Source organism: Pseudophryne corroboree, chromosome 6 (assembly GCF_028390025.1).
Source record: "Pseudophryne corroboree isolate aPseCor3 chromosome 6, aPseCor3.hap2, whole genome shotgun sequence".
Classification (NCBI taxonomy): domain Eukaryota; kingdom Metazoa; phylum Chordata; class Amphibia; order Anura; family Myobatrachidae; genus Pseudophryne; species Pseudophryne corroboree.
In genome coordinates this window covers 270,733,414-270,756,160 of record NC_086449.1, presented here as the reverse complement: position 1 = coordinate 270,756,160, position 22,747 = coordinate 270,733,414, and the positions used below count along the sequence as shown (strand labels likewise).

The 22,747-nt window shown below is 46.2% G+C and overlaps 1 protein-coding gene across 10 annotated transcripts in view; it reads right to left on the bottom strand.

The window, feature by feature from the left end:
- FAM227B (family with sequence similarity 227 member B) overlaps positions 1-22,747 on the bottom strand; it is a 1,159,103-nt gene that overhangs the window by 687,753 nt on the left and 448,603 nt on the right. For all 10 annotated transcript variants that reach the window (XM_063926021.1, XM_063926018.1, XM_063926017.1 and 7 more), the window contains one exon: positions 22,235-22,348. In XM_063926021.1, the coding sequence (XP_063782091.1) occupies positions 22,235-22,348 (114 nt within the window). The remainder of the gene's footprint in view (positions 1-22,234; positions 22,349-22,747) is intronic.

The following is a 22,747-nucleotide window of genomic DNA, read 5'->3' as shown; positions in this document are numbered from 1 at the left end:
GCATGGTAACGGGTGGTCTTCAGTATGCCGACTGACGGGATCCCGGCGCACAGTATACCGGAGCCGGGATCCCGACGGCCGGCATCCCGACGGCCGGCATCCCGACACTTATTCTCCCTCGTGTTGGTTCACGACCCCCCTGGAGGGAGAAAATAGCATGGCGCGCGTAGCGCACCACCGTGCCCGTAGCGTGGCGAGCGCAGCGAGCCCGCAAGGGGCTCATTTGCGCTCGCCACACTGTCGGTAAGCCGGCGGTCGGGCTCCCGGTGCCGGTATGCTGGTCGCCGGGAGCCCGACCGCCGGCATACCATAGTGAACCCCAAGGTAACATGGGTATGAGATTCTGTCTAGCCCTGCGCTACTGAAATAATATATTATATACTGTACATAATAGTTGCTGTACTATATTGAAAGATACATCCACAATGTACATGAATCATAAAAAGATAGACTTAAAAGGTAAAATCTACCTCCTCTGAATTTAGAATTGGGATTAAGGAGGTTATTCAGGTTTGTTAGAAAACCCAAAAAGTTAACAATTGGGCAAGACTATGTTGCACTGCAAGTTGGGCAGATGTAACATGTGCAGAGAGATTTAGATTTGGGTAGGTTATATTGCTTCTGTGTAGAGTAAATGGCTGCTTAATTTCTAGACTGCAAATTAGATTTCAGTTTGAACACATCCCAACCAAATCTAACTCTCTCTGCACATGTTACATCTGCCCCACCTGCAGTGCACATGGTTTTGCCCAATTGCTAACTTTTTTGGTTTGGTAACAAACCTGAATAAGGCCCTAAATATGCTAAATAGACCAGTGGAATCTATAGCTACCCATTTATTAGACACCCTCTTTAACAGAATGCCTTATTGATCAGTCTTCATTTTCAGTAAGCCAGACTAATACAATTCTCTTTCTATGCCCCTCCCCTGCTGTCATGCCATCTGGTAAATATCAGTGAAAAGGTGGTGACATTGGCTCTGTGATGTGTGGGTGCTAGCTGTCGACAGAGGACTGCTTATGTTCGCCCCTGCTTTATTATCAATAAGATGCTAGATACATTCTGCTAACGTGTGTATCCAGTGGTGCAAGTAGAAATATTTCCTTAGTGGTACTGAGTGTGCCAAAATTGGGCGTGGTCATGTGTCATGAGGGGGTGTGACCACATAAAACTAGGGGGAGTGGCTACATTACACTAGGGGTGTGGCCACACAGCACAGTCCCTTTTCTTTGCACTCTGGAGGCAAGGCTAGAAATGTATAGTACTGCCTCCAGTATAATAGAAATATACAGTAATAACCCCAGCATAATATAAATACATAGTAATGCCCCCAATTTAATAAAAATACATAGTAATGCCCTCATTATAATAGGAATATATACTGTAGTAGTGTCCCCGGCATAACAGAAATATATAGTGACATTACAATATAATTATATAGTAATGCCCCTATAATAATAAAAATATATAGTAGTGTCCACATTACAATTACAATAGAAAAATATAGTAATTCCCCATAATAATAGTAAATATAGTAGTGTCCCACATTACAATAGAAATATATAGTGATACCCCCAGCCCCAAGGCTCCTCTATTCGTGCCAGCCATGGCCGCCAGGAGAGGAAGTGTGATGTGATCTGATGACGCCACCATTGCGCTCCCTGTAGCCCTGACAAAAAGTGGGAGGTGCCGTCATGCTGCCAAACACCATGGTCTTGTAGCTTGCCAGCGCCTTGTAATTGTGGTAATGCCAGGCACGGGTACAAAGTGTGCAGTGGGTGGTACTGCGTATCTGCTGATAAATATTTAAGGGTACTCCGTACCCGAGCGTACCTGCATATTTGTTCCACTGTGTACATGTATCCAATAGTGATAATAAAGGATAGGGAATATATAGGGTGTATTTTGCATATTTAACCCTTAACAAATCACATAAAAGTGAACCGACTTTAATACAAAAGGTAATAAAACCTACTAGTAACCAGAGGAGTAACTAGGGTTTTTGGAGCCAGGGGTAAGATGTAAAATGCCCCCCCCCCCCCCCACCCCCCCACCCCCCCCCAAAAAAAAAAAAAAACACTGCAAAGGAAGTATGTGCGCACACCTTCGGCGTGCGTGTCGAAAAATGGGCGTTGGCCACACTCCATAAGGGGTGTGGCCACGCTCCAGAAGGGGTGTGGCCACTGAAAATGGCCCACAGTGCCAGTTACATTGCCCCACAGTGCAAGATACAATGCCCCACAGTGCCAGTTACATTGCCCCACAGTGCCAGATACAATGCCCCACTGTGCCAGTTACATTGCCCCACAGTGCCAGATACAATGCCCCACAGTGCCAGTTACATTGCCCCCCAGTGCCAGATACAATGCCCCACAGTGCCAGATACAATGCCCCACTGTGCCAGTTACATTGCCCCACAGTGCCAGATACAATGCCCCACAGTGCCAGTTACATTGCCCCCCAGTGCCAGATACAATGCCCCACAGTGCCGGATACATGCCCCACAGTGCCAGTTACATTGCCCCACAGTGCCAGATACAATGCCCCACAGTGCCAGATACATGCCCCACAGTGCCAGATACAATGTCCCACAGTGCCAGATACAATGCCCCACAGTGCCAGTTACATTGCCCCACAGTGCCAGTTACATTGCCCCACAGTGCCAGTTACATGCCCCACAGTGCCAGTTACATTGCCCCACAGTGCCAGTTACATTGCCCCACAGTGCCAGATACATGCCCCACAATGCCAGTTACATTGCCCCACAGTGCCAGTTACATTGCCCCACAGTGCCAGATACAATGCCCCACAGTGCCAGTTACATGCCCCACAGTGCCAGTTACATGCCCCACAGTGCCAGATACATTGCCCCACAGTGCCGGATACAATGCCCCACAGTGCCAGTTACATGCCCCACAGCACCAGTTACATTGCCCCACAGTGCCATTTACATGCCCCACAGTGCCAGTTACATGCCCCACAATGCCAGTTACATTGCCCCACAGTGCCAGTTACATGCCCCACAGTGCCAGTTACATGCCTCACAGTGCCAGGCCCCACTCAGTGCCAGTTACATATGCCCCATTTGGTGCCAGATACATGCCCCACTGTGCCGCCAAGCAAGCCGCTCCCCCCCCCCCCCCCCCCATCACTCACTGCTTGCTCTATGTGAGGGGAGGAGAGCGCAGCACAGCACCTCTCCTTCCCCTCACCGCTCCAGGTCTCCGGCGGCTGTCTGGCGCCGGTTGGCTAGCCAATCAGAGCTCGCGGACCGGCAGCCAATCAGGAGCCGGTCCGCAAGCTCTGATTGGCTAGCGCCAGAGACCAGACACAGCAGCGCTGCTGGCAGCGGCGGTGAGGGGAGGGAGAGAGACGCTGCGCTCTCCTCCCCCTCACATTTAGGGTTGACGGGGGCGAGTGGGGCATGATGCCCTGGTCGCCGGCGGCGCCCCCCTCTCCTGGGCCTGCCAAGGCGCCCAGGGCACATGCTCCACTCACCCTAAGCCTCTGCTAGTAACGAAACATTTCTATGGTACAAAACTAATTGTACAGTACACCAATACATTTAACTTTTACACAAAGCCATGTTTGCTCCCAAATGCACATATGGGATCTACTATCCAGAATGTATAGGATTTTGTTATTTGCAGCGCTATGCCTAATATAGAATTAATTACATTTGAAAATGAACCTGGCGTTTCTATACATTGACCCTGACATTTCCTTTACCAGTCTTCCATGCAGTGACTACAGTAGGAATGCTCACTGACCCTGCCTGAATGCATGAGATACTGTAATTCCCAAAAAGCAGCAATTATTTATTAACTTTTTCCTTATTGACTTTCAGAATGCTGGATAACAGGTTTCTGTAATAAATCATAAATCCATACTGGAACATTTATTTTCCTGGTAGATCAGGTTGTAGTTTTACAATTTACTTTACTTGTTACATAATGACAAAGCCTATCAGGTTTTATGTGCAAAGACTGTTGGTATGTTTTAGAGGATGTGTTGGTTCAGTAGGCCATACAAGAAACAAGGCAGGACAATACCATGGTGTTAATAGACACAAAGCTCCTTTAAGAATACCTAGAAATTAAACAGACCCATTAGTACACTTAAGATGGGCATACATTGTCAGCTAAAATGCCTCTCAGACCGACAGACATTTTATCTGACAGTCTGAAACCAGCAGATATCATGGCCATGCATTGTTACTGTTCAGAGGTGGACGCAATGATGATCGTGGATGCAGTGGAGCAATGTTTGGTTACTGCGTAATGTGTAATGCGCATGCACAGTGATGAATTAGTTATGACACACACAGAGGATCTATTCACAAATGAGATACAGGTAGTCAGTTTTTGTGGGAGGTAATGGGGCGGGTGTGGATCATTAGATCGACAGTGTCTAGGTCGACAATGTTTAGGTCGACCACTATAGGTCGACAGGGTCAGAAGGTCGACAGGGTCCGAAGGTCGACATGTTCTAGGTCGACAGGTTAAAAGGTCGACATGAGTTTTTTAATGTTGTTTTGTGTTGTTTTCTTCGTAGAGTGACAAGGAACCCCAATTAGTGCACCGTGTCCCCTCGCATGGCTCGCTTCGTTCGTTCCAATCATAGTCCACGTGGATCGTTAAGTATGAAAAGTAAAAAAAAAAATGTGTTTTTTTTTTTTAAAAACTCATGTCGACCTTTTGGCCTGTCGACCTTCTGACCCTATGTATCTACAAGGAGAAAAAGTATGACTCTAGTTTGGGCGCACTCTTATTATTGTTTACTTTTCAATTATGATCAAATGAGAAATGATAATGACATTTTAGGCTTGTACTCTACACCTCATTAGAAAACTCGAAACTGGATATATACTGCACGTATGACCATGTATGAAAATTGTATCAGGAAGGAACACCATTAAGTGTTACACAATAATGTGTGGAATGTTCAGATCCTTAATTATACCTGGATAATTGCATAATGGAGGGTGGCTACATCACAAGCAACCTCCGTCTGCCAAGAATCTGTACAAACTTGGTTTGTATTAATACAACCCTGAATAGGGTAGGGTTAGTGAATGAGAGAGCCCACACACTATGTGCTGATATCTGGTAGTTAGCCACTGTCTTAGATTGGTAAACTTATTAAGGATTAGGAAAATAGTAGGAATCAGTAAAGTAGTGATACTGCTGTTGGCGTTATTGCCCTAGGTAGATCTTCCTACTTCACTAGGAAGATCTACCTAGGGCAATAACGCCAACAGCAGTATCACTACTATTTTCCTAATCCTTAATAAGTTTACCAATCTAAGACAGTGGCTAACTACCAGATATCAGCACATAGTGTGTGGGCTCTCTCATTCACTAACCCTACCCTATTCAGGGTTGTATTAATACAAACCAAGTTTGTACAGATTCTTGGCAGACGGAGGTTGCTTGTGATGTAGCCACCCTCCATTATGCAATTATCCAGGTATAATTAAGGATCTGAACATTCCACACATTATTGTGTAACACTTAATGGTGTTCCTTCCTGATACAATTTTCATACATGGTCATACGTGCAGTATATATCCAGTTTCGAGTTTTCTAATGAGGTGTAGAGTACAAGCCTAAAATGTCATTATCATTTCTCATTTGATCATAATTGAAAAGTAAACAATAATAAGAGTGCGCCCAAACTAGAGTCATACTTTTTCTCCTTGTAGATACATATGTACTTCCTTTTTATGACCCTGGGCGCACCGCCATACGGACAGATAGGGATTTCCAATATATGATCGTCCATTTCTGGCTTCTATATCATTCCCTGTATTTTTGAATCTATTTCTGTGCAAGATCAACAACCTGTGACCTTCTGACCCTGTCGACCTTCTGACCCTGTTGACCTAGTGACTGTCGACCCATAGTGGACGACCTAAACATTGTCGACCTAGACACTGTCGATCTTCAGACCGGATCCCAATGGGGCGGGGTGGGTGGCTGGCTAGAAAAATGCAGGGGTATCGGGACCATATTATGGGCGTGCCATAGTCAGCCACTGCAAATCTGTATGCAGCTAAAGAGGCCCAGGCCCTAGCCAGCATAGGGTTGGCGGCTCAGAGGTTCTATGGTGTGACACTGATATTCTCTCTTTTGTAGGTAAGTAGGTAAGCAGCGGATACAAAATGCTAGCAATGGGCATCTCTAAGCACAAAATGGTGTCTGAGTCATTAGCATACTTTTGCAAGTACATTGTGTATGGAATCGCCACTGTGCATGCAACTGCAAACACCTCTAAAACAGGCTCATTGTGAGAGATTTTACAGGGTATGGCCACAATACCGGCTTCTCTCCCCTGGGGAGGAAACATTTTCCTGTTCCTGCCTTGGTGGGATCAGGAAAATGACAAGCGGTCTGCCATGGCAGCAATGCATACACTGCCAGATGTGGCTGCCAGTGATTGGCTAAGTCAGGCACGTTGGAAGATTTCAGCATGACTGACCATCCGTTAATAACTAATCGGTTATGGCAACACATTATGCAATTATCAGCCTGATCAGCAAATAATCTGAAGATATGGAGGATAATCTATATATATATATATATATATATATATATATTTCTCTGACGTCCTAGTGGATGCTGGGAACTCCGTAAGGACCATGGGGAATAGCGGCTCCGCAGGAGACTGGGCACAACTAAGAAAGATTTAGGACTACCTGGTGTGCACTGGCTCCTCCCTCTATGCCCCTCCTCCAGACCTCAGTTAGAATTTTGTGCCCGGCCGAGCTGGATGCACACTAGGGGCTCTCCTGAGCTTCTAGAAAAGAAAGTATAAATTAGGTTTTTTATTTTCAGTGAGATCTGCTGGCAACAGACTCACTGCTACGCGGGACCGAGGGGAGAGAAGCGAACCTACCTGCTTGCAGCTAGCTTGGGCTTCTAGGCTACTGGACACCACTAGCTCCAGAGGGATCGAACACAGGCCCAGCCTCGGTCGTCCGGTCCCGGAGCCGCGCCGCCGTCCCCCTTGCAGAGCCAGAAGCAAGAAGACGTTCCTGGAAATCGGCGGCAGAAGACTTCGGTCTTCATTAAGGTAGCGCACAGCACTGCAGCTGTGCGCCATTGCTCCCCATGCACACCACACACTCCGGTCACTGATGGGTGCAGGGCGCTGGGGGGGGGGGGGGGGGGCGCCCTGGGCTGCAATAAGAGTACCTTACTTGGCAAATTACCACATAATATAGTCATTAAGACTATATATGTGTAAAATCCCCTGCCATAACTTTCCATAAAAAAGCGGGAGAAGTCCGCCGAAAAAGGGGCGGAGCTATCTCCCTCAGCACACTGGTGCCATTTTCCCCTCACAGCACCGCTGGAAGGACGCTCCCCAGGCTCTCCCCTGCAGTTTCCAGACTCCATAGGGTAAAAAAGAGAGGGGGGGGCACTAAATTTAGGCGCAATCTGTGTAATATTAGCAGCTATAGGGGAAAAATCACTGTGTGTAGTGTGAATCCCTGCATTATATAGCGCTCTGGTGTGTGCTGGCATACTCTCTCTCTGTCTCCCCAAAGGACTTTGGGGCGACACCTGAATGGATGGACATGTGGAAGGAATTACGTGACAGTGTCAACTCCTTACATAAAAGGTTTGACGACATAGCAGATGTGGGACAGCCGGCTTCTCAGCTCGTGCCTGCCCAGGTGTCTCAAAAGCCATCAGGGGCTCTAAAACGCCCGCTACCTCAGATGGCAGACACAGATATCGACACGGATACTGACTCCAGTGTCGACGGTGATGAGACTAGTGTACATTCCAATAGAGCCACCCGTTACATGATTACGGCAATGAAAAATGTGTTGCACATTTCTGATATTACCCCAGGTACCACAAAAAAGGGTATTATGTTTGGGGAGAAAAAACTACCAGTGGTTTTTCCCCCTTCTGATGAATTAAATGAAGTGTGTGAAGAAGCGTGGGCTTCCCCCGATAAGAAACTGGTAATTTCTAAAAAGTTACTAATGGCGTACCCTTTCCCGCCAGAGGATAGGTCACGTTGGGAGACATCCCCTAGGGTGGATAAAGCGCTCACACGCCTGTCAAAGAAGGTGGCACTACCGTCTCCGGACACAGCCGCCCTAAAGGAACCTGCTGATAGGAAGCATGAGGCTATCCTGAAGTCTGTTTATACACACTCAGGTATTATACTGAGACCAGCTATTGCTTCAGCATGGATGTGCAGTGCTGCAGCTGCGTGGTCAGATTCCCTGTCAGAAAATATTGATACCTTAGACAGGGACACTATATTGCTAACCGTAGAGCATATTAAAGACGCAGTCTTATACATGAGAGATGCACAGAGGGATATTTGCCGGCTGGCATCTAAAATAAACGCAATGTCCATTTCTGCCAGGAGAGGATTGTGGACTCGGCAGTGGACAGGAGATGCAGATTCTAAAAGCCACATGGAAGTTTTGCCTTACAAGGGTGAGGAGTTGTTTGGGGATGGTCTCTCGGACCTCGTTTCCACAGCGACAGCTGGGAAGTCAGCATTTTTACCCCATGTTCCCTCACAGCCAAAGAAAGCACCGTATTATCAGGTACAGTCCTTTCGACCCCAGAAAGGCAAGCGGGTTAGAGGCGCGTCCTTTCTGCCCAGAGGCAGAGGTAGAGGGAAAAAGCTGCAACATATAGCCAGTTCCCAGGAACAAAAGTCCTCCCCCGCTTCCTCTAAGTCCACCGCATGACGCTGGGGCTCCACAGGCGGAGCCAGGTACGGTGGGGGCCCGTCTCAAGAACTTCAGCAACCAGTGGGCTCGTTCACGGGTGGATCCCTGGATTCTACAGGTAGTATCTCAGGGGTACAAGCTGGAATTTGAGACGTCTCCCCCTCGCCGTTTCCTCAAATCTGCCTTGCCGACAGCTCCCCCGGACAGGGAGGCAGTGCTGGAGGCGATTCACAAGCTGTATTCTCAGCAGGTGATAATCAAGGTACCCCTCCTTCAACAAGGACGGGGTTACTATTCCACAATGTTTGTGGTACCGAAACCGGACGGTTCGGTGAGATCCATTTTAAATTTAAAATCTTTGAACACTTATATAAGAAGGTTCAAGTTCAAGATGGAATCGCTCAGAGCGGTGATTGCAAGCCTGGACGAGGGGTATTACATGGTATCACTGGACATCAAGGATGCTTACCTGCATGTCCCCATTTACCCTCCTCACCAGGAGTACCTCAGATTTGTGGTACAGGACTGTCATTACCAATTCCAGACGTTGCCGTTTGGTCTGTCCACGGCACCGAGGGTATTTACCAAGGTAATGGCCGAAATGATGATACTCCTTCGGAAAAAGGGAGTTTTAATTATCCCGTACTTGGACGATCTCCTTATAAAGGCGAGGTCCAGGGAACAGTTGTTGATCGGAGTAGCACTAGCTCGGGAAGTGCTACAACAGCACGGCTGGATCCTGAATATTCCAAAGTCGCAGCTGGTTCCTACAACGCGTCTACTGTTCCTGGGGATGGTTCTGGACACAGAACAGAAAAAAGTGTTTCTCCCAGAGGAGAAGGCCAAGGAGTTGTCGTCTCTAGTCAGAGACCTCCTAAGACCAAAACAGGTGTCGGTGCACCACTGCACGCGAGTCCTGGGAAAGATGGTGGCTTCTTACGAAGCAATTCCATTCGGAAGGTTCCATGCAAGGATCTTTCAGTGGGATCTGTTGGACAAGTGGTCCGGGTCGCATCTTCAGATGCATCGGCTGATAACCCTGTCTCCAAGGGCCAGTGTGTCGCTGCTGTGGTGGCTGCAGAGTGCTCATCTTCTAGAGGGCCGCAGATTCGGCATACAGGACTGGATCCTGGTGACCACGGATGCCAGCCTTCGAGGTTGGGGGGCAGTCACACAGGGAAGAAACTTCCAAGGACTATGGACAAGTCAGGAGACTTCCCTACACATAAATATTCTGGAACTAAGGGCCATTTACAATGCCCTAAGTCAGGCAAGACCCCTGCTTCAACACCAGCCAGTGCTGATCCAGTCAGACAACATCACGGCGGTCGCCCATGTAAACCGCCAGGGCGGCACAAGAAGCAGGATGGCGATGGCAGAAGCCACAAGGATTCTCTGATGGGCGGAAAATCATGTGGTAGCACTGTCAGCAGTGTTCATTCCGGGAGTGGACAACTGGGAAGCAGACTTCCTCAGCAGGCACGACCTCCACCCGGGAGAGTGGGGACTTCATCCAGAAGTCTTCCAAATGATTGTACACCGTTGGGAAAGGCCACAGGTGGACATGATGGCGTCCCGCCTCAACAAAAAACTAAAAAGATATTGCGCCAGGTCAAGGGACCCTCAGGCGATAGCTGTGGACGCTCTAGTGACACCGTGGGTGTACCAGTCGGTTTATGTGTTCCCTCCTCTGCCTCTCATACCCAAGGTGCTGAGAATAATAAGAAGGATAGGAGTAAGAACTATACTTGTGGTTCCGGATTGGCCAAGAAGAGCTTGGTACCCAGAACTTCAAGAAATGATCTCAGAGGACCCATGGCCTCTGCCGCTCAGACAGGACCTGCTGCTGCAGGGACCCTGTCTATTCCAAGACTTACCGCGGCTGCGTTTGACGGCATGGCGGTTGAACGCCGGATCCTGAAGGAAAAGGGCATTCCGGAGGAAGTCATCCCTACGCTGATTAAAGCTAGGAAGGAGGTGACCGCAAACCATTATCACCGCATATGGCGAAAATATGTTGCGTGGTATGAGGCCAGAAGGGCCCCAACGGAGGAATTTCAGCTGGGTCAATTTCTGCACTTCCTACAGTCAGGGGTGTCTATGGGCCTAAAATTGGGTTCCATTAAGGTCCAGATTTCGGCTCTGTCGATTTTCTTCCAAAAAAAAAAAGAACTGGCTTCACTGCCTGAAGTTCAGACGTTTGTTAAAGGAGTGCTGCATATTCAGCCCCCTTTTGTGCCTCCAGTGGCACCTTGGGATCTCAACGTGGTGTTGAATTTCCTTAAGTCACATTGGTTTGAGCCACTTAAAACCGTGGAACTAAAATATCTCACGTGGAAAGTGGTCATGCTGTTGGCCTTGGCTTCGGCCAGGCGTGTGTCAGAATTGGCGGCTTTGTCATGTAAAAGCCCTTATCTGATTTTCCATATGGATAGGGCGGACTCGTCCCCAATTTCTTCCTAAGGTGGTATCAGCTTTTCATTTGAACCAACCTATTGTGGTGCCTACGGCTACTAAGGACTTGGAGGATTCCAAGTTACTGGACGTAGTCAGGGCCCTGAAAATCTATGTTTCCAGGACGGCTGGAGTCAGGAAAACTGACTCGCTATTTATCCTGTATGCGCCCAACAAGCTGGGTGCTCCTGCTTCAAAGCAGTCTATTGCTCGCTGGATCTGTAGTACGATTCAACTTGCACATTCTGCGGCTGGACTGCCGCATCCTAAATCTGTAAAAGCCCATTCCACGAGGAAAGTGGGCTCTTCTTGGGCGGCTGCCCGAGGGGTCTCGGCTTTACAACTTTGCCGAGCTGCTACTTGGTCGGGTACAAACACGTTTGCTAAATTCTACAAGTTTGATACCCTGGCTGAGGAGGACCTTGAGTTTGCTCATTCGGTGCTGCAGAGTCATCCGCACTCTCCCGCCCGTTTGGGAGCTTTGGTATAATCCCCATGGTCCTTACGGAGTTCCCAGCATCCACTAGGACGTCAGAGAAAATAAGATTTTACTCACCGGTAAATCTATTTCTCGTAGTCCGTAGTGGATGCTGGGCGCCCATCCCAAGTGCGGATTGTCTGCAATACTTGTATATAGTTATTGCCTAACTAAAGGGTTATTGTTATGAGCCATCTGTTCGTGAGGCTCCGTTGTTATTCATACTGTTAACTGGGTATAGTATCACGAGTTGTACGGTGTGATTGGTGTGGCTGGTATGAGTCTTACCCAGGATTCCAAAATCCTTTCCTTATTGTGTCAGCTCTTCCGGGCACAGTTTCCTAACTGAGGTCTGGAGGAGGGGCATAGAGGGAGGAGCCAGTGCACACCAGGTAGTCCTAAATATTTCTTAGTTGTGCCCAGTCTCCTGCGGAGCCGCTATTCCCCATGGTCCTTACGGAGTTCCCAGCATCCACTACGGACTACGAGAAATAGATTTACCGGTGAGTAAAATCTTATTTTATATATATATATATATATATATATATATATATATGAAAGCCCTCACTCACTCACTCACTCACTCACTCACTGACTCATCACTAATTCTCTTAATTCCCGATATGTTAGGAAGATGAAATGTAACAGGTATTCTGCAGGTGGGAAATAGGATAACTATGGAATTAGAATTTTAATAAACCTCCCTAAGGGGATGAAAAGGGGGTTGACATAATGACATCATTACCGATGCGTGGCTTGCGTCGCGTGAATGATAACGCCCAAACGGACAGGTCAACTCAAAATTTGGATTGTACCTCCAGTGTGTAGAATTTAATAAACTACAAAAATTGTCCTGTCACTTTTTACCGTATCTGCTGCGGTACTCCTCAAGTAACACCAAGAACCATGGATTAATATTTACTTACATTAGGATGTCTCAAATTTACAGCTCTATAGATTTACCAAATTTTTGACACTCATTTATATTTACAACCATGAAAATCAGAAACTCCCCTGCGAAGAACAAGTAGAACAGCTAGTTGTATAATGGGGGTCATTCCGAGTTGTTCGCTCGGTAAATTTCTTCGCATCGCAGCGATTTTCCGCTTAGTGCGCATGCGCAATGTTCGCACTGCGACTGCGCCAAGTAAATTTGCTATGAAGTTAGGAATTTTACTCACGGCTTTTTCATCGTTCAGGCGATCGTAATGTGATTGACAGGAAGTGGGTGTTTCTGAGCGGAAACTGGCCGTTTTATGGGTGTGTGTGAAAAAACGCTACCGTTTCTGGGAAAAACGCGGGAGTGGCTGGAGAAACGGAGGAGTGTCTGGGCGAACGCTGGGTGTGTTTGTGACGTCAAACCAGGAACGACAAGCACAGAACTGATCGCAGATGCCGAGTAAGTCTGGAGCTACTCAGAAACTGCTAAGAGAGGTGTAATCGCAATATTGCGAATACGTCGTTCGCAATTTTAAGATGCTAAGATTCACTCCCAGTAGGCGGCGGCTTAGCGTGAGTAAATCTGCTAAAAACAGCTTGCGAGCGAACAACTCGGAATGAGGGCCAATGTATGCCTGGCTTTAGTCACATATCTAGATGCATTCCAGAGACCAGCCAGAGCCATATTCAACAGCCACACTGACAGTTCTATGCCACTAGCTAAAGAAATGAAAATACAACAGAGATCACTATGGCAAAAACAGTTCCAGTTTTTCAAATAAGCTAAGTTTATATTAGAAAAAGTTTTAAACGGTGGCCATGAAACAATGTGGCAGATGTATTAACCTGGAGAAGGTATAAGGACGTGATAAACCAGTGATAAGTGCAAGGTGATAAACGCACCAACCAATCAGCTCCAATATGTAAATGGCCAGTTAGAAGCTGATTGGCTGCTGCATTTATCACCTTGCACTTATCACTGGTTTATCACTTACTTATGCCGTCTCCAGGCTTAATACATCTGCCCCAATGTTTGGTAGCATAGGTGAATTGTCTTATGCTTGCAAGGGAGCGTTGATGGAGGCCATGAAGGTATGACATACATATACAGAATGTATTACAAATGCCGAACCAGTAATTCAAAATCACAGGTAATTGTTGAATAATCTGCATCGGAAGGGAGCTTCTTACCCATAGATTTTGGTAGTGTAATATTACTGTGTGGGATGAACATTAAGATAATTAAAAACAGTCAGTGCCGGGACAAGGCTGATCGTGATATGCATTAAATTATTCAGTCACTGTATCAATAATCAGTGCCACTGTACTAATATAATTTTCACATCAGTCCAAGAATAAATACTTTTATGCACTATGGAGCGCCCCTTTCCATCAATTGTTTTATATATATATATATATATATATATAGAATACAAAAAAATAATATGCACACCCTTTTTTTTCTTCTTCAAAATAATATACCAATGTTTTATATACTGTATACAAAATATAGTAGTGAGGGGATTTATTTTCAGGACAACAGAAAAGGTATGGGAGTGGATTTATGTGGCTGTAGCTGAATATAAAAATTAAATCAAGTTATAGAATTAAGGGGGCTATTCAGAGATGGTTGCAGATCTTGCTTCCGCGGCAAGATCTGTGTCCATCTACTCACACGCTGGATGTCGCCAAGCACAGGGCAAGGCCGCCAAGCATGTGTGATTAGAGGATGACCCCTGCCAGCACAGCTAGGCAGCGTTATTCTTTTCTTTCGAGCAGTTGCATGTGACATCACGCAGCCACCCTGAAAATGGTCCAGACATGCCTGCGTATATACTGTATCGATGTAAGAACATAGATATAATGATTTATTCACTAACCTACCCTTAGGGCACATGTTTACTTTTTAAAAATTCACTGTAACTGCAGACACTGGTGCTGAACAGAAAAATAACATTTCCTTTTCTAGCACAAAGTAGTGGGGAGATAAATATTGAAAAGCAGGATCAATACTAAAAATAGATAACTGCATATGAGAGATAAAATCGAGACTTTTCTCAAAATAGCAGAACAACAGCACCAACATGATTCAATGATATGTGATTATTGTACATCTAAATGATGGCATGTAAAGTTTTGTGGGGTTTTTTGCACAATGATAATCATTTCCAGGATTGTGCCCAGACGAAACAGTAGTTGTATTGTGTAATAGCCCTGTAGCAGTAACAAAAACTTGTAATCCCATATTACTGTATGTGACAGAAAGAGCAATTATAGTTTCAATTTTGAAATTAAGAAAAAGTAATTAGTTGAAAATAGATGCTGGTTGGTCCACTGACAGTAGAATAGAATACATATCTGTGGATAAAAAAAAAACCTTAAAGAAAATTCAAAATGTACATAAATATTTATGAGCTAAGAAAACGCTAATATTCCCTTGGAGGCTGGGTACCGCTACAGCAAATTAAGAGAAATGAAAGTGTGTTTTATTGTGGTTCGTGCAGTAATGTTTTAATTGAGAGGAACAATACAATCATTTTCGCACAATAATTTAAATACAGTGTAAGTAAAAACACTGTTATAAAAAGTTGCAATTTGAAGTAAAAGAGCACAAATTTACCAATGCATATTAGAGATTCTAAAATGCCACTTACCGTATGTACATGTATTAAAATGAACCAATGTAAATAAACAGTAAAAACACTTTGTGGAGAGGCAGAGGAAGACGGGATTAGAAAACTTAGTCCATTATTGAATCACTGATAAAAACCTGAGAAGTAGCATAGTAACAATGGCTCTCATTCCGAGTTGATCGCTCGCTAGCTGCTTTTAGCAGCATTGCACACGCTAGGCCGCCGCCCTCTGGGAGTGTATCTTAGCTTAGCAGAATAGCGAACAAAAGATTAGCAGAACTGCTACTAAATAATTCCCTGCAGTTTCTGAGTAGCTCCAGACCTACTCCTAGACTGCGATCACCTCAGTCCGTTTAGTTCCTGGTTTGATGTCACAAACACGCCCTGCGCTCGGCCAGCCACTCCCCCGTTTCTCCAGCCACTCCTGCGTTTTTACCTGGCACGCCTGCATTTTTTAGCACACTCCCTGAAAATGGCCAGTTGCCGCCCAGAAACACCCACTTCCTGTCAATCACACTACAATCACTCGAGCAATAAAAAAATGTCGCTCGAGCTTGAGTAAATCTACAAAGTTTTGTGTGAAAGTACTTAGCGTATGCACGCTGCGTACCATGCGCATGCACATTTTTGCCGTTTTTTCACTTAAACGCTGCACTGCGAAAATCGGCAGCGAGCGAACAACTCGGAATGACCACCCATGTGCAGCTGGTTATATACAGAATGAATTCATGCTTCAGCTTTTATAGTGGTTTGTTGTGTTGTGCATAAACATAAGGGGACATAAAACAGGAGCCAAAGATTAAACACGTGCAGAATAGTGTCCCCTGATCCCAAGTAACTCGCAGTACAATCTAAGGGTATGATTTCAGTTTTCGTGTTAAATACACATAGAAAGTACTAAAATGATATATGATGCAGTGACAGAGGTTCAGGAGAAAAGATAATAGAGGTAAAAAGTGTAAACTTGCAAATTGAGTGGACAAAGCATTCTAGTACACAAGGCAAAATATAAATACTAGGTCATGGAGTGCCTGATAAAATGTGAATAATGTGGGTATTTTAGTTTTATAATGTGTCCAGAACTGCATTATGCAGTAACTTGCTCTCTTGCTGTGCTTATCCCTAGCCTAGGCTTTGACCTTGTAGCATTTTTCTACTGATCAGTATCTTGTGTATCCAGCTCTACCTGTCCCTTTGTTTACCCTGAGTTTGCATTGTTCTGCTATTGTTGCAACATTCCCCTGTCTCTATACTGGTCTATCCTTAACTTAACCTCCTGTAGTCCTGAATATCCCAACACTAATGAAATGTTGTCATCGTGCAAGTATCCAAAGGCAATTTCAAGGGAAAATGCAGTTATTAAAAGTCCAAGAGCTTAACGAGCCTAGGAAATCAGTTCTCTAATAGTGTTTGGGTGTCAGGTCTTTTTCTTTACCAATTACTGATATCCTCTGTTGTGTCTGTGTCATGTTTATGCTTTCATTTTACTCTTGGTCCTGGTCTCTTCTGCAGGGGCATCCAAACTTTTGCCATATAAAAAACCCCCAAAACTTTAAAGTAGGGTCACAATTTTTTTTACTCAAATTAGCCTCCCAGAAATGAGGTACGGGTTCTTTACTGAGTAAATCTTATTTTAAGAAACACAAAAACTAATAAAACATATTTTGAAATAAACACTTTTTTATGATATCAGATACAATTGTGTTCACTGTGATGACTTGATGTATTTATGCGAACAATGGAGTTGTGACTTAGACTCCATTAAAATGCAATGGATGGATGGACAAAGACCAATTTGCAAATAGACTAGTTCAGGTTTGGCCAACCTGTGGCTCTCTAGCTGTTGTGAAACTACACATCCCAGCATGCTCTGCCACAGTTTTAGAATTTCCTAATAGCAAAGGTGTAGAAAGGCATGCTGGGATTTGTAGTTTCACAACAGCTGGAGAGCCACAGGTTGGCCAGGCCTGGACTAGTTGTTTAAGATAGTAATACACAAATGATAAAAGTTAATAAGATAATATAAAATCGACAGAGAAAGATGCTATCACAATTATGAATGGTTTTTTGGCTGAGAAGCAAATGTAAATATAAGAAAGCAGGAGGTCAGGGAGAAATTCAACAAAATTGAGTTTAGGGTAAAAAGTAATGAAGAAGAAAAGCATGCAAACTGACATTACCAGGCTCCTATTCTACGATTCCCATGCAGGTGACAGTGACATAAAGAAAACGCACACCCGCACAGCACTGTCATGTACGAATACAGCTGTCTATGTTATTCTGATAAAGTGTTCGGATTGGTCTATATGGTTGTCGCTCATAGCAAAAGAAACCTCCTTGTTGGGGGTTTGAATGTAAAGGGTGGTGCCTTCTTAACTTGTCCTTCTCTAAGATTCTAAGTGCCCTCCTACTGGCTGGCGTGCCACACCTGCCATCCAGGTGAATGTTGGAGTGCTGGGCCATGCCTAGCCATGTTTGGCTCACGAGCTGTTTGGATAACCCTGCTCATACTGTATGAATCAGAATCAGAATCAGCTTTATTGGCCAGGTATACTTACGTATACTAGGAATTTGTCTTCGGTTTGCTATACAACAGCCAAGTAGGTAACAGGTAAGCAGGTGTGTGTGTGTGTGTGTGTGTGTGTGTGTGTGTGTGTGTGTGTGTGGGGGGGGCAAGTAAAGTTACACAGATAGGTATACCGTAGGGACACAAGTGAGTTACATGTACGTCTAGTCAGTCAATGTTCAGGAGTTCAGCAGGCGGACAGCTTGGGGAAAGAAACTTTTGAGGCTTCTGGTGGATCTGGCGGGGACAGCCCTGTAACGCCTGCCTGAAGGAAGCAAGTTAAACATGCTGTGGCCGGGGTGTAGCTGGTCTTTTACTATCTTCATTGCCCGCTTTTTAGCTCTGGACAAGTACAGGTCCTGGACTGAGGGAAGGTCGGCCCCGATGATCTTCTCTGCGGTTCTGACCACCTTTTGGAGCCTGCATATGTTCCTCGCGCTGGCGGAGCTGTACCATACGAGTATCGAGGAGCACAGTACCGACTCCACAATCGCGGAGTAGAAGAGGAGCAGGAGCTTCTGTGGGATGTTGAACTTCCTTAGTTGCCTGAGGAAGAACAACCTCTGCTGCGCTTTCCCAACAGTGGCGTCAGTGTTGGACCCCCATTTAAGGTCCCTGGAGATTGTGGTCCCTAGAAACTTGAAGGAGTCCACTAGCGATACCACACTGTCAGCAATCGTTAGCGGAGGTGCACTAGATGACTTCTTCCTGAAGTCCACTATCATCTCGACAGTTTTGAGGGGGTTGAGGTCAAGGTTGTTGTGGATGCACCACTGGGCCAGCCGGTCTACTTCCCGTCTATAGGCCGATTCGTCCCCATCCTTGATGAGGCCGATGACGGTGGTGTCATCGGCGAATTTGATGATCCTTACTGATTGCGCCTCTGAGGTACAGTCATTTGTGTACAGGGAGAAGAGCAGGGGTGAGAGGACACAGCCCTGAGGGGCCCCTGTACTGATGGACCGCGCTTGAGAGGTGAATTCCCCCGCTTTCACCACCTGTGTCCTATCTGTCAGAAAGTCTATTATCCAGGAACAGGTAGCTTCTGGGACCCCTAGGCGAAGTAATTTGGGGTGGAGGATGCTGGGGACGATTGTATTGAAGGCCGAGCTGAAATCGACAAACAGGACCCTCGCGTAGGTACCGGGAATGTCTAGGTGCTGTAGAATGTAGTGCAGGCCCAGGTTGACTGCATCCTCGACACACCGATTCGAGCGATAGGCGAACTGCAGGGGGTCCAGTTGGGGGCCAGACACAGTTTTCAGGTGATTCAAAACCAGACGCTCGAACGTTTTCATGACCACAGACGTCAGTGCTATCGGCCTGTAGTCGTTCAGGTTCGTGATAGTGGGTTTCTTGGGGACCGGGACTATAGTAGACCTTTTGAGGCAGGAAGGGACTTTCTGTAGCTCCAGCGATTTATTGAAGATCTTGGTGAATATGGGGGCGAGCTGACCCGCACATGCTCTTAGGGCAGATGGTGACACTCCGTCAGGACCCGGAGCTTTCCTGGTTTTGGTCCTTTTGAACAATGCCTCCACCTCTTCTTGGGTGACTTGCAGTGCCTGGGGTTGGCCGTCGGTGTTCGGGGCATCGTAGAGGTGATTGTTTGGGTTGCAGGGGACTTCTTTTGCGAACCTGCAATAAAAGTGGTTCAGTTCATCTGCAAGGTCTTGGTGCATGGTGGTGGACTTTGATGTTTTCCTATAGTTGGTTATGGATTGCATTCCTTTCCATACAGATACGGGGTCATTGGTGGAGAGATCGTTTGTCAGCTTGTCCGAGAACCGCTTTTTTGCTAGCCTAATTCCTTTAGTCAGAGAGTTCCTAGTACGGTTGTATAGTGCTCTGTCACCGCTGCTATAGGCCTCCTCTTTGGCTCGATGAAGTTGCCTGAGCTGGGCATTGAACCAGGGCTTGTTGTTGTTGTAAATGCGGTAAGTCTTGGTAGGTACACACATGTCCTCACAGTAGCTGATGTAGGATGTGACAGTGTCTGTCAAGTCATTCAGGTCGGTTGCCGAGGCTTCAAAGACCCCCCATTCCGTGCAGTCAAAGCAGGCCTGGAGCTTCATCTTGGCCTCATTGGTCCATTTCTTGACAGTCTTAACGACAGGCTTAACTGCTCTCAGCTTCTGTGTATAGGTAGGGAGTAGGTGGACGAGGCAGTGGTCAGATAGGCCGAGTGCAGCACGCGGGATAGACCGGAAGGCAGACTTGAGGGTAGTGTAGCAGTGATCAAGGGTGCGCCCTTCCCTAGTGGGACACGTGACTTGTTGTTTGTACTTAGGTAGCTCCTTGCTCAGGTTAGTTCTGTTGAAGTCACCCAGTACTATAAGCAGAGAGTCTGGGTGTTTTTGTTCTATGTCGGATATACATATGGCCAGGTGGTGCAGGGCTTCGTTCGCGCAGGCGAGGGGGGGGATGTAAACTCCCACAAGGACAATTGAGGCAAATTCCTGGGGGGAATAGAAGGGGTTGCAGTTGATACTCAGCATCTCCAGGTGAGGGCTGCATGATTTGCCTATGATCGTGACATTGGTGCACCATCCGTCGTTGATGTAGAAGCAGATGCCACCACCCTTCGTTTTTCCTGAGAGAACCTTGGAGCGATCGGCCCTGAAGAGACTGAAGCCCGGCAGAGACATTGGGTTGTCCGCAATATGGTCGTCCAGCCACGTCTCCGTAAAGCAGAGGATAGATGACCCTGTAATGCCTGACCCTGCGCTGCCCAGAAGGAGGGACAATTCGTCGAACTTGTTTGCCAGTGAGCGCACATTCGAAAGCAGGATCGCGGGTAGCGCAGACCGGTGCCCTCGCCGCCGCCACCTCACTAGGGCGCCTGCGCGACAGCCTCTCCTCTGAGTCCAGGTCCTTCTACTAGGGCCGACATGAGGACCTCCGTCATTCTCTTTCCGGGGCCGGTGATCCATCCGCCAGTCGCCACCTGGGCTGCGGGGGGGCGCGGCTGCTCGGTCATCCACTTCGGTGTCCACAACGTCTGCATCCTTGCCACACAGGGCAGCAAGGGCAGCGAGGGCTGCAAGGGCCGCTGATCTGCCCGCTGACGGGCCCGAACGTGTGGTAAGCACCTCGGGAGCGCTCCAACTAAGGAGGGCTTCCCTGCTGTATTTGGTCACCGGTGGGGTAGACAAGGGCAAGGGAAAACAAGGGGAAACAGGTATTTTGGCTGAGCTGCGTAGCTCCGAGGCAGCCATCTGCGGCGCCATCTTAGATTGTAATCGCTATAATCGTTGTTGCTGTAACCTATTGCTGCTACTTAATACAATGGGTATATTTGAAACAAGTGATACTGTAAATAAAATAACTGCTTTTTCTGTTGCTGATTTAGTCAAAAGCAGACTTGTGGAGAGGTGTTAGAATCCAATTCCTGTTGTGTAGGTGTGAAAGATCTCAGTGTGAGAGGCCTTTGAAGTAAATTTCTTGTGGGGGGTAGTGATAACATGTGTCCTTTGGAATGGCTCTTGCAAATTGAAGTGAGCAGTGACCCTTCAGTGATTCAGAGCCTGAATATGCTGTATATTAGTTGATTAATGCAAGAAGTCAGTTATTTTTTGCTCAGAGAACAGAGGTGAATGATGTCTAAGTGAGGGGCTGGATGGAGCCAAATATACAGTAGGTTGTAGTTCACAGTACCTTGTCTTGGATGTCCAATGCAGAGCTCAGTAGATTCCAAACTGAAGGACTTCTAAGTGGAGAGTTGCAGAGGTTTCAATCTAGTGTGTATCTCAGCGCAGGAATGCAATCCGTTGGTTTTGATCAGATGTCCGCGTAGAGTAGAACAAGTTAAAGGTAAGTCCTTGGATATTTACGATGATTTATAGGTCAGTTGTGGTGAATTTCAGCTGTTTTATGGAGATGATCAGGAGCATGCAAAAGGTGATGCAGCCATCTTGGTGTTACATAGCATTACATTACATAGCATGACTGCCTCCTCTGCACTGACCATGCTCCAAGGAGGGCCTGTCCATCTGGCACTTTTTACAAATGTCAAAAGAGTTGATGGCCTGATGGGCCAGTTCAGCCATGCAGAGAGACCAGGGCTGCTCGGCTGCCTGGCTCACAGATACAGTGACTTGTGGCACACTTCTGAGAGCTGTGACATTGCAATGCCAGGGCTGTGAACTCCAGTCCCTACTGTGGTCTGTCTTACAATTCCCTGGTTACTACTGTACATATAATTTGTAAGGTCTATTAGCCATAGTCCCTCTTTCTTTAGTCTCCCAACCCACCCATCCACTTCATTTATATTAGTTTCTGCTCTATTATTTCGGTGTACGTCTGATTTTAATCAGCAATCCCATTCTAATAGCTACGAGTGGTTTAATGTTGGGAAAATAGGCACACTTCAGTTGTTTTTGATCGATCACACTGGACAAATTTATGTAAAAGAATAATGCAGCAGGCTTCCACACTTGCAGAATATTTAAACATACCGTACTGGATGCGCTCTTGAGAAATGTTTATTTGTCTATTAGTGTTTTGATCTTCACTTTTTCCAAGAATACTTAAATCCCATTTCATCCAAGAGCAAGGGACAGGCTTTATACCTGCAATAAAAAAAATAAATCATAAATGGTTTATCATGGTACATTATTTTCTAGTGATAATTTAAAATGTAAAAGTTAAATTGCAAAAGTGCAAAAATTAACACAACTATATATGTATCTGCTTTAAAGATACCTGCATGAGCTGGGACCCATAGCATTATGAGGGAGTCCTACTAATGTAGTTACAGCCTCCTCGGTTGGAGCATTTTCAGACATTTGTCCCCCCATTGTTTTGGGAAGGTAACCTGGAATTGCTTGGCCTACCTTCACTCTGGGTCATGTAGTGTCTGCTTTCCCTTGCACAGTCAGTAGTTCGGCCATTGGATACTTATTATACCCACAGTATGTATCTACAGTTGCAGAATTGTAAATGTTGATTTGATTTAGATTTCTCTTCTG